The sequence below is a fragment of the Naegleria lovaniensis genome (genome assembly GCF_003324165.1).
Source record: "Naegleria lovaniensis strain ATCC 30569 chromosome Unknown tig031, whole genome shotgun sequence".
NCBI classification, from domain to species: Eukaryota; Heterolobosea; class Eutetramitea; order Acrasida; family Naegleriidae; genus Naegleria; species Naegleria lovaniensis.
Window position 1 is genome coordinate 236,382 of NW_025407853.1, and position 11,340 is coordinate 247,721.

Here is an 11,340-nt window from a genome sequence, read left to right on the forward strand (position 1 = left end):
CAAAAAAAAATGAACCCATTCGATCAAGATGATTTATTCTCAGTATTCGGAGTGAATAACAACAACAATAACAATCCGAAAAAGCGAACACTCGAGGAATCCATTCAACTTGCTGAGCAACAAATTCAACAACGAGAATTAAAGAAAATAAAACAGCCTTCTACAGATGAAGAATCAGCGGATGGCTCAAGCACAAGTTTATCAAGAGCCTCATCATCCAAATCCATCGTGGATGATATTCCGACACCCACTGTTATACCTAACATGGATGATAGCAAGGGAGATTCATCTACGAATGGCCAATCATCCTCCACTGATGATAATAACGGCGACATGGACCAAACAAATAATTCTTCATCATCAACAACAATACCAACAACACATAAAGCCATCGGAAAGTTAGGAGAAAAGAATGATTGTTTGCATGAAATTGCACTCCCACCCGATTATGTTATTTCGTTAGATGTTGATGGAAAGATGATTCCTACTCCTGCCTCCAACGAAGATGCTTCATCCATACAGGCGCATACCAAAATAAGCGACGCTCAAGAAATTATTCATTATTTACTTGAACAACAAACACAAGTAGAGCTGGGTCTTAAGCCACCAGCAAAAATATATCCATTTACATTGGATGCTTTCCAACGTCAAGCAGTTAGGGCTATTGAATTAAGTCAAAGTGTGCTCGTTTCAGCTCACACATCAGCAGGTAAAACAGCTGTGGCTGAATATGCCATTGCAAAATCTTTAAAAGACGGAAGTAGAGTGATTTATACATCTCCCATTAAGGCCTTGTCCAACCAAAAATTCAGAGAACTACAAGAAGAATTTACAGATGTAGGATTAATGACAGGTGATGTCACTATTAATCCAAATTCAAGTTGCATTGTCATGACTACAGAAATTTTGAGAAGTATGCTTTATAGAGGATCAGAAATTCTGAATGAAGTTCAATGGGTTATTTTCGACGAAGTTCACTACATGCGTGACAAAGAGAGAGGAGTTGTTTGGGAAGAGACTTTAATTTTATTACCAAATTCAGTGAAATATGTATTTTTGAGTGCTACCATTCCAAACGCAACAGAATTTGCAGGATGGATTGCAAAGCTGAAAGGCCAACCTGTACACGTCGTGTACACTGACTATCGACCTACTCCATTGCAACATTATATTTATCCAGTTGGTGGTGAAGGAATTCACTTGGTGGTTGAAAAACACTCATTCAAAGAAGACAATTGGAAGAAAGCAATTGAGGATTTAACCAATGCGTCTTCTCAAGTTAACAACAACAGCAGTGGTTCCTCTTCAAAGAGAGGAGGAGGTAGTAGTGGTGGTGGTACTGACCGTAAAAAGAGAGTTGACACCTCTCTTGTCAAGTTGGTGAACATGATCATGAAGAGAAATTTCCAACCAGTGATTGTGTTCAGCTTCAGTAGAAAGGAATGTGAATCACGTGCCGTCTCGCTTTCAAAATCCAATTTCAACGATGAAGAAGAAATGAGTCTCGTTGCTGAAGTATTCAACAATGCCATTGATTCTCTGAATGACGAAGACAAAAAGTTACCCCAAGTAGAAACCATGTTGCCACTCTTACAAAAGGGAATTGGAGTTCACCACTCTGGTCTTCTCCCAATCATGAAAGAAGTCATTGAAATTCTCTTCCAAGAAGGTCTCATTAAGGTACTTTTTGCTACTGAAACCTTTGCTATGGGTTTGAACATGCCTGCAAAAACAGTTCTATTCACAGGAATTGAAAAATTCGATGGACAAATTACAAGACGCTTAACCTCTGGTGAATATATTCAAATGAGTGGTCGTGCTGGTCGTCGTGGCCTTGACGACAAGGGTATTGTCATTCTCATTTTGGATGATCCTGAAATGAGAGAAGAAGATGCTCGACAATTAATGAATGGAATTGCAGATTGTCTGAATAGTTCATTCCACTTGAGTTATTACATGGTTCTGAATTTATTGCGAGTGGAAGAAATTTCACCTGAGTATATTATGGAACGATCTTTTTACCAATATCAATCAGAAAAGAAGAGAGCTTCCTATGAACAAAAATTACAAGAGTTGGAACAACAGAGAAACGAATTGGCCATTGAGAATGAAGCTCAAATATCTTCCTATTATTCATTGAAGAACGATTTACAATCATACTATGAATCTCTGAGACAATTAATTACCACTCCATCCTATTCCATTCCAGTGTTATCTGCTGGAAGATTACTGCGTATTCATGGATGGGGTTGGGGAATTTTATTGAAATTCACAAAGAAGAAGCATGCAGAGAGATTACAAGTGGCTCAAACAAAGGCCTCAGACTACAATATTGAAGTATTAATTCCTGCACACCCACAAAGCGATCAATTACCATACCCAATTCAAGAATATCAATCCAATGCTTCGGGTTTGGAACCAAAGCCAGTGATTAAGACCTTTTCGCTTGCTAATGTGGAAGTTTTCAGCTCAGTCAAAGTTTACTTGTCGAAGGAATTGAAAACGAGACAACCCGATGCTACCTCTTCCGAATGTAAATCTTCAATTTTAAAGTTATTGGAAACAATCAAGAGATTCAAAGTACAAACCGTTGTGGAAACAACGGATGGAACCATGCAAATTGACAAATTGTCTACCACAAAGTATGGAGATCTTCCAAGATTAGATCTTATTGAAGAAATGGGCATTCCAAAGAATAAGGTGAAAGAAATTGTCGATGCTATTCAACAAATTGAAAGTCGATTGGCCTATAGTCCATTCTATCAAGAAGAATTGTCCAATTATAAGAATGCTACAACAAACACTGGTAGTAACCAAAGTGGTTCTTCATCTAAAGCTGTGTCACCACTCTTTGCTCAAGTGAAACTCTATGAACAAAAACTCGAATTGAATGCACAAATTGAGGAAATGAAGAAACTTGTGAAATCTACGGCACAAGTCGTCATGAAAGAAGAATTAAAAAAGATGATGAGAGTATTGAGAAGATTAGGATTTGCCACCGAGGACAATGTGATTACAGCAAAGGGAAGAGTTGCATGTGAGTTGAGCAGCGCAGACAGTTTAGTTATTACAGAAATGGTGTACAATGGCGCCTTCTCAGATTTAACACCTGAACAATCCATTGCTGTACTTTCATGTTTTGCATCAGAGGTCTCTGGTGGACAATCGAGAGAGGATGATAAGGCAACACTCGCTGAAGATCTTCGAAAACCTTATGAAGATTTAGAAAAAGCAGCACGACGAGTGGCTGAAGTCTCAATTGAATCAAAACTTGATTTGGATGTTGAAAAATATTTGCAATCATTCCCATGCAATATGATGAATTTAACCTACGCTTGGTGTAATGGAGCTCAATTTGTTGAGATTTGTAAAATGACAGAAATGTTTGAGGGATCCATTGTGAGGTCGATGAGACGTTGCGAAGAAATTGTCAGACAAATGTGTGCAGCTGCAAAAGCAATCGGTGAAGAGTCTCTAGAAAAGAAATTGTTACTAGGCCTTGAAAAGATGAGAAGAGATATTGTCTTCAGCAGCTCACTCTATTTGTAAATAATCGTTCCACTTGAATATACTCAATTTTTCATTTTCAACATGTTGTTTCATAAATTCACAAGGCGAAATATAAGCTATACCTTTTCCGTTAAAAATCGTTTATATCGATCTTCCATAGACGCATTTCCAATCAAACCTCCAGAGTGAATATAAATCAAATGATCGTCAATTGAGATATTTGTAGCTTGGCTCTGTAATAACTTTTCGTACTGTTCTTGGAGTGCTAGAAAACCTTTGGCATCGTACAGATACTCAAATTGAATTCCAATTTCATGTTTCAAATTTTGAATCATTGCATACATTTCCTTATACAGTTGCCCATATCTGAAGTATTTGGTGGTTTCCAATATTGTGGGGTGAATGGAGGAATCGAATGGCTCTAGTTCATAAAATTGTTGTCGTAAATACTGATCAGATCCAACACAATTGGTCGTGAACACTCGAAAATGATAATGATTGCAGGACTTGTTCAATTGGTTTAAAAATTTCGAGAGAAAGAGAGCTGATGTTCCAGTACCAGATGGAAGAAAAACATTAAATCTATAATGTTGTGAGCTGAATCGTTCTGACATATCTTCTTTCAACAATAATTCTTTTTGAATCATTTCATTCAATTCTAGCGCCATTTGAGAATAACCAATTTGCGCTTCGTACTGAGAAACTCCTTCTCTAATATACAAAATTCCATTCGTTTCATTAAAACTCTTTCGCTGCACAATGGTTCGAGAGAAAAATTCTTGTTTCAAATTCTCATACTCTTGTCGTTCCGTGAGAGGCACAAATTCCATCTGTAAGCCTTGTGATTTCAAATTCATGACCTGAAATAAATTTCCAAATTGAGAATTCGACTCGATATACTTTAAATCGCGTTCAATAAAATATTTAAATGAAATTCCTAATCGGAAACATAAATATGCAATGGAAAGCATGGCATTCGATTGAATGGATCCATACGAATGAATTTCTTTTAAATTTTGATAATTTTTAAAAACGTTTTCATATTTTAAACTTTCGGCCTGATTGTTATGATCGGAGAGTAAAAATTGCAGTTTTCTAAACTTGTTTCCACTCATAAATGTATTCAAATCCTGTAATTGTATGTCTGATCCATGATGGTGATTCATTTGTACGTCATCTCTAAAGACATGAAATTTTAATTTCGAACTTTTGGATAAACATTTCGGCCATGGAAACGATTGGAGCTTTTTGAAAGGAGTTTGTTGCATTTTTTAATGAGACTTTGATAGACAACATAACCCCAAAGACAAAGCATTCTATATCCACCCTGATGGACACATTGACCAATGAATGATACACAAATTGAGATCAAAACTTGACCATTTCCAACAAGTCATGATGCAATGAAAATTGATCGTTCTCAATATAACTCTCCCATAAATCCAAGTGGTTTAAAATTGGAGAGAGGGCTACAATGCTATGAAAGAGTTGATGGCTGTGTGTGAAGTTTCATGAGAGTAGAACCAACTTGGTAAAAACAGTGTAAACAAACTTTTAGAACTTACCTTGCACCAACAATGTCAAATGTGTATGGAAAGAACTTTTCTGGGAATTTCAACACTCGAATAACCATTGCAAATGCCAACAAGGAGAAGGAACGTAAAATAATTTTTCGAAAGAGTAATTGATTAAAATTCAATAATTGCAAAATCATTTGCATTGTATCATTGTTGATGGCTGTATCATTGGAAATGATGGAAATTTCATTTCCAAACAATGTATTCATGAGTAAGTCCAAAAACGATAATTTCCCTTCTAGTGCAGGTTGGAAAATATATTCAAATTGCAGAAAAAGTCTCACAAACATGCACACCAGTCCAAGTGTACTAAAAATTCCAAAATACAATGTTCTTCGATTTGACAATCTTCGTTTCACCATGTGTGGAATCCAAAACCATAAATAGAAATATCCAGCAAAACTAATCGAGGTCATTACAGTTGCCACTCGATCAAAACCTTTCAACATGAAATATGCACACCAAATATTAGATCCAGAAAACATTGAAATGATACCTCTCAGATCACATATTAAACAAAAATGGTAAGCACTTTCGCTGTTCATTCGAAATACATGATAAAAAGCACTCAAGTAATAAATCAATGCTGCACTTGTATAGTAAAATAGAGAAATAAAAATATCTGCTCTATCTTTTCCAAACTCATAAGCTTGCCAGGTACAATACACAATTAAATATGAGAAATAAAAAGCTGGAAGTAAATGTGTCCATATATTGAGCGTTTCATTGTGGAGTGTGAATATAGAATAGATACACTTTTTGATGGATTGAATTGGTAATTTCCGATAACCACTCACTAGATAGGGGTTATCTTGATACAGTAAATGATGAAGTTGGGTCTTGAATTGTTTTTCATGTTGATGTTTGCACGGTTGAATATTCTCCAAATACGGATACCAAGGCCATGCGTATGGGGAAGTATTTGAATCATGACATGAACAATGCTTGTGTTTCGGATGATGATTGTGAGGAGAGGGGTGCAGAGCTATGTCTTGAAGTTGGCTCATTTTTTCTTTGTATTTGCGCATTCATTTCTTGAATTTGGATGTTGTTATGAAAGAGTGATATCAATAAGGATCCCATCCTTACTGTCAGAGTCACTTAGATAAAAGGGTGAAAAAAGTGTCCCCTGACATGGCATTGTTGTCTTGGGTTTACAATAAATAAAAACGTAAGTCAGCAAATACATCACTTTCCTCAATATCACGTTACTTGGAAACAAATAGAGGCATGTTAGAATAAAAGGTATTTTTGATAAATCAATGCAATCAATGATCGTCCAATTGTTGTACATGTGCCTTATTTCATCGCTTCACCACACAGTGATCTGATCGAGAAAAAGCCAACTTGGTTTTCCACCTTGAGAATGATGCCATGATGGAGTGGTACCATGATTGTAGGCATAAACGATAACCTTAATGGAACGAATGTAGGAATTACCTCGTAAATGATTCATTCGTCGTTCGGAAATGATATTACTGAATTCAGAAAGACTCACATCCAATCGATAGGTATTTTCCTCATTGTACAATGACGACATGACATTCTCATGAGAGAAATTTCCTCCAAACTGATCTCCTTGAATGATGCACAACCTGGGTTGTGGATCCCAACATGAAATCTCTCCAAGTAAATTCCATTCCTCAGTACAACATTCATTGTTCTCTGTTTGATAATAAAAACAAATCTTTTCAGGCATAAATATCCATGATCTTGGTTTGTGCAAGCATCCGACCGAAATACCTTTCAAAGAATCGAATTCTATACCATGTGGATCCTTCCATTGATTGCAAATGATTTCAACCATGCAAATTCCTTCAAAACCAATCCAATGCTTGGAATCTAATAAAAAGGGATTTCCCTTCATTCCGTTCACAAGAGTTCTCAATCCAAGAATGCCTCCAGAATATCGTTGTTTGGAATTGTTAGTATTGATACAATGTTGATACGAATTGTAATCTAATTTCGTTCCATTGTTTAACTCTAGAGTTGCTTTCACTTGACAAAATAAGGCACGATGAAAAACGACATGAAATTCCTGTTCCATTCCGTAAGTGAGAGAATTTCGAATCACTTTTGTACAAAGTTGCACTTCTCTTGGAGTGTGAGAAAACAATGTTGTTGGAGAGAGATCTTCTTCAAATTTCACATATCCATTTGTGCATCCTGGAATGGAAAAGTAAATTTCTTGCTTTTCATCATTTTCATCCACTTTGGTAAGATGAATATTTCCATTCTTTTCATCCAACTCACATTCTAATGGATAACATTCCTTTCCAATGTTAAACTTGTTCAAAATGGTACAATAATGTTGTTGGCATCGATCTAAAAATTCACAATAATACTCATGCATGGAATGAGTCATTTCATCTTTACCAAACCATAACGATTCACTCATGGCCAACAATCTTGGTAAGATCATTTGTTGAAGCTTTTCCTTAGTTTGCATTCTCTCTGTCCAACAATTACATTCACCTCCAAGAATGAGTTGTTGTTGTTGTTGCAAAGAAGTATTCTGATCTCCACACATTTTAAGAGGATCAAATAAAAGGACTTTCTTCAATGGAATTAGCTCAATGCCATAATCAAAATAACAGTGACTCGTGGGAGAGAGTATGGTGTGAATATTTTTGCGGATGGCTCTTTGTGCTCCTTCTGTGCCTCTCCAGGATTGAATCATGAGAGAGGACGAATTGTCTTTCATCATGACCGTGGCCTTGTTGGTTGAGTCCATAATCACTTCATCCCAACCAGTCATACATTTACCTTTGGATTTTAAGAATGTGAAAATTCTATCAATGAAATAAGAGTATAATTGTTTGGTGGTCATTTCAGGCAAATCAAGTTGGTGACTCTGTTTTTCTTCTTCTTGATTGTTTCTATTGCATAATAATTCTTTGCATTTGGAACAGCGCGTCCAAGTAGAGGATAATGGTACTTCATCTCCTCCAATGTGAATAATTGGGGAATGAGAAAATAATTGCATCACCTCTTCGAGAACTGTTTCCAGAAATTTGAAAGTATTTTCGTTTCCAGCACAATAAACGTCACCAAATATTCCCCATTCATTTGGTGGTGTCATGTCCGTGAGAGTATTTTTATCAGCAACTTGACATGCCAATTCTGGATATGAAATGACAGCAGCAGAGGAGTGTCCAGGTAACTCAATTTCTGGAACTATTAGAATTCCTTTCAAATGGCAATAATCAACAATTTTTAAAATGTCACTCTTGCTATAAAATCCACCATAGAATTGATCATCATTTCCTACTTGTTGTTCATCTAACCTGTATTTTCTCCAGGCTCCAATTTCGGTGAGTTTGGGAAATGCTGAAATTTCAATTCTCCAAGCTTGATCTTCTGTTAAATGCCAATGAAAAACATTAAATTTGTAAATGTATAAAATGTCAATCAAGTCTTGAATTGTTTCAATAGAAAAGAAGTGTCTTTGTTGCAATTCCCAATGAGTATCACGAATGATAAACAGTAAAAAATTAATTTTTTAAATAATAATCATTAGTTTGGAGTAAATAGAAAATTTTTTAACATGATACCAACTCTCCCTGTTTCTTACCTGCAACAATCCAGCATAAAACCACGCCATGGAAGCGTTGGTGTATCATGATCAATTTTAGTGGCCTCTCGATCTAATTGAATGCACTGTATCAAGGAAGCCATGGCAAAATGTAAACCACTCAAACTCTCTCGAAAATGTGTAATGAGAATGTAATGTATATGGTCCACATTCTTTTTCAGCCAATCATCCATTGATTCGTGCTCTCCATGGATGGTATTAAATGATATCATGACAGAATGATGTGATGAATCATGATTGGTTTTTTCATGATGCAACGAATAAGATTGAAGTAACTTTTCAATAAATTGAGCTCGTTGGTGAAGAATTATGTTATTTTCTAAATGTTGAAAAGTATAGCCATTCACACGGATTGTCATTTCTAAAATTAATTCATGATCTTGGTAATTTTGATTTGACTCATGATTTGATTTCCATTGAATTTCAATTTCGTTAAGAGTCTCTTCACGTGAGGAATTTGAAATATGTAAATCCAAATAACGGAATAAATTAAATTTCACACAATTCAATATTTTTTCACTCAAGTTTGATGAAATGAAGTCCGATGATGATGGTTGGGAGAGATTGCAAGAGAGCACTAAATGATGTTTTGATTTGAATAAATGAGCCTGTAATTCAATAATGGTGTTCGAGGGTGACAAGAATTCACAAAATGAAGTCAAGTGTGAGGAAGGGTTGGGAATGAGTGGAGTTGCTGAAAGAGTATACATTTTTTTTTGGGATTGTCCCAACGTGTTCGTTGAAGAGCAGATGCTTCTCGGCAAATGTGGATCATCGTCGCTACCATTATACGATATCTTCTTGACGCAGGATGTGAACACCACAGCTCATGCGCAGAGCGCAAAAAGTTTGCTGTAAGGAACCATAGCTCAGCGGTTAGAGCATTGGATTGCAATGAGGTTTGCAGCAGCCATCCGGTGGTCGCGTGTTCGATTCACGCTGGTTCCTAATTTTTTGTTTCCGACTCTCGTTTTTGTGTCCAGAGTGCTTTAACTTTTATGGTTTGTTGTTGCTTGCATGATCTTGCAACGTCGAATGCATGTCATTCACTCAGGAAGTTCAGGTCGAGCAAACATTGGAAGCGTTTTCTTTGTAAAAAAAAATCAGCTCTGACAAATGCTTCTGAACAAAACCTAAGCGAAAATCTTTGACGTGGTTTCCTTGAGACCGTGCCACAAGTGCAATGTACTTGACTTGGAATTGTATATCCATAATTCGGCAAAGTGTAAAACCTTGAATCCTTCGATCAAATGCACTTGTTTTTCATGCGGAACAACATACTTTGCATGTCCTTTTTGCACCGTTTGCTTCTCCGACTCTCATGCATCCAATTTTGTAAAACACATGAAAAGATGTTCAAACAAAGATGAAGCTCAGAATCCTGTATTCAAATGTTGTTCAGAACAAACGACAGAGTTTAATCATTATTATTCTCATATCATCAAAAATCATTGTGGTCATTTGCTGTCGTTTTTTAAAAAGCGCAAACCTGTAATTGACAAGGAAAAAAACAATAAGAAAAAGACCGGACACGATGTTATAGAGGAAGGCTGTGATATTGATGGATAACTTAGAAGCTCTTACTGCTGACGTGCAGGACTCAAATACTGAAATCAACATTTAAAGATCTTCCTGAGTTGATGAAATCATTTGTGAACTATGATGCCTTGAAATTTGAGAGGCATTTGTGTTTTTGCTATCGTCATGTTGGCCACTACGTGTCACTCTTAATTTTGTACTTTCTCGAGTTGTTTTCAAAAAAAAAATTCATCAATAACGATGGCTATCGAATTTGTTCTTCTCGTAAACAAGCAAGGACAAACAAGGCTTGCTCAATATACCAAATTCAAAACCATCAATGAGAGAACAGCATTAGAAGGAGAAATTGTGAGAAAATGTCTGAGTAGGAATGAAGATCAAGTATGTATGGATAATATTAATCTAATTGGCAACAATATATACTATACACATGATTATGATCTCGGAATTATTGATTTTTTGTATTTTCATCAATACCGTTCAATAATTTGTTGGACTATCATAATTCTGAACACATGACTATATTTGAACGGTTGTAATAGTGCTCGTTTATTGAACATATGGGATACAAACTAATTTATCGAAGATATGCATCTCTATTCTTTATTGTCGGAGTGGATAGTCATGAGAATGAGCTAGCTATTTTGGAATTTATTCATTGCCTAGTAGAGACTTTTGATAAATATTTTGAAAATGTGGTATGTTTGGATGTTATTATTGTGTGTTGGAATTTATCAACACAATGATCAATTTGCATGATTCATTCAATAATTATTGTTGTCGGTTATTCCTACGAAAATTCATTTCGGAACTGTGGTGAACTGGTTGGAAATATTGTGTATCATGTTATTAATCTACTCAAACAAATTTCTCAATAGTGTGAATTGGACGTCATGTTTAACTTGGAAAAGGCACACTTCATTGTTGAAGAAATGGTTGCCAATGGTTGCATTGTAGAAACCAATAGAACAAACATTTTAGAAACTGTACAAATGATGGACAAACACACCCAACAATAAGAACCATGTACAATAAAACAATTCAAGACTTGATATCTGAAATAAGCAATTGGATGACCATTGAGTTCTTGCTGTCGTGTCCCATTGCTGCTCGAGAAAC

At 35.9% G+C, this 11,340-nt stretch overlaps 5 protein-coding genes across 5 annotated transcripts; 2 read left to right on the top strand and 3 right to left on the bottom strand.

Moving 5' to 3' along the window:
* Positions 1–9: 9 nt before the first annotated feature.
* On the top strand, positions 10–3,549 carry C9374_007935 (uncharacterized protein; the record flags this gene model as incomplete). The annotated part of the gene is made up of 1 exon (XM_044697955.1): positions 10–3,549. One exon carries the CDS (start codon positions 10–12, stop codon positions 3,547–3,549), a length of 3,540 nt encoding a protein of 1,179 aa, XP_044546049.1.
* Positions 3,550–3,626: 77 nt separating this feature from the next.
* On the bottom strand, positions 3,627–4,778 carry C9374_007936 (uncharacterized protein; the record flags this gene model as incomplete). Its single annotated transcript, XM_044697956.1, has 1 exon — positions 3,627–4,778. The coding sequence occupies one exon, from the start codon at positions 4,776–4,778 to the stop codon at positions 3,627–3,629; it is 1,152 nt and encodes a 383-aa protein (XP_044546050.1).
* A 100-nt stretch (positions 4,779–4,878) lies between these two features.
* C9374_007937 (uncharacterized protein) lies at positions 4,879–6,094 on the bottom strand (the record flags this gene model as incomplete). The annotated part of the gene is made up of 2 exons (XM_044697957.1): positions 4,879–5,005; positions 5,076–6,094. The coding sequence occupies 2 exons, from the start codon at positions 6,092–6,094 to the stop codon at positions 4,879–4,881; spliced, it is 1,146 nt and encodes a 381-aa protein (XP_044546051.1).
* Positions 6,095–6,399: 305 nt separating this feature from the next.
* On the bottom strand, positions 6,400–9,392 carry C9374_007938 (uncharacterized protein; the record flags this gene model as incomplete). The annotated part of the gene is made up of 2 exons (XM_044697958.1): positions 6,400–8,533; positions 8,662–9,392. 2 exons carry the CDS (start codon positions 9,390–9,392, stop codon positions 6,400–6,402), a joined length of 2,865 nt encoding a protein of 954 aa, XP_044546052.1.
* Positions 9,393–10,461: 1,069 nt separating this feature from the next.
* On the top strand, positions 10,462–11,240 carry C9374_007939 (uncharacterized protein; the record flags this gene model as incomplete). The annotated part of the gene is made up of 3 exons (XM_044697959.1): positions 10,462–10,602; positions 10,764–10,919; positions 11,100–11,240. 3 exons carry the CDS (start codon positions 10,462–10,464, stop codon positions 11,238–11,240), a joined length of 438 nt encoding a protein of 145 aa, XP_044546053.1.
* Between the last annotated feature and the right edge of the window lie 100 nt (positions 11,241–11,340).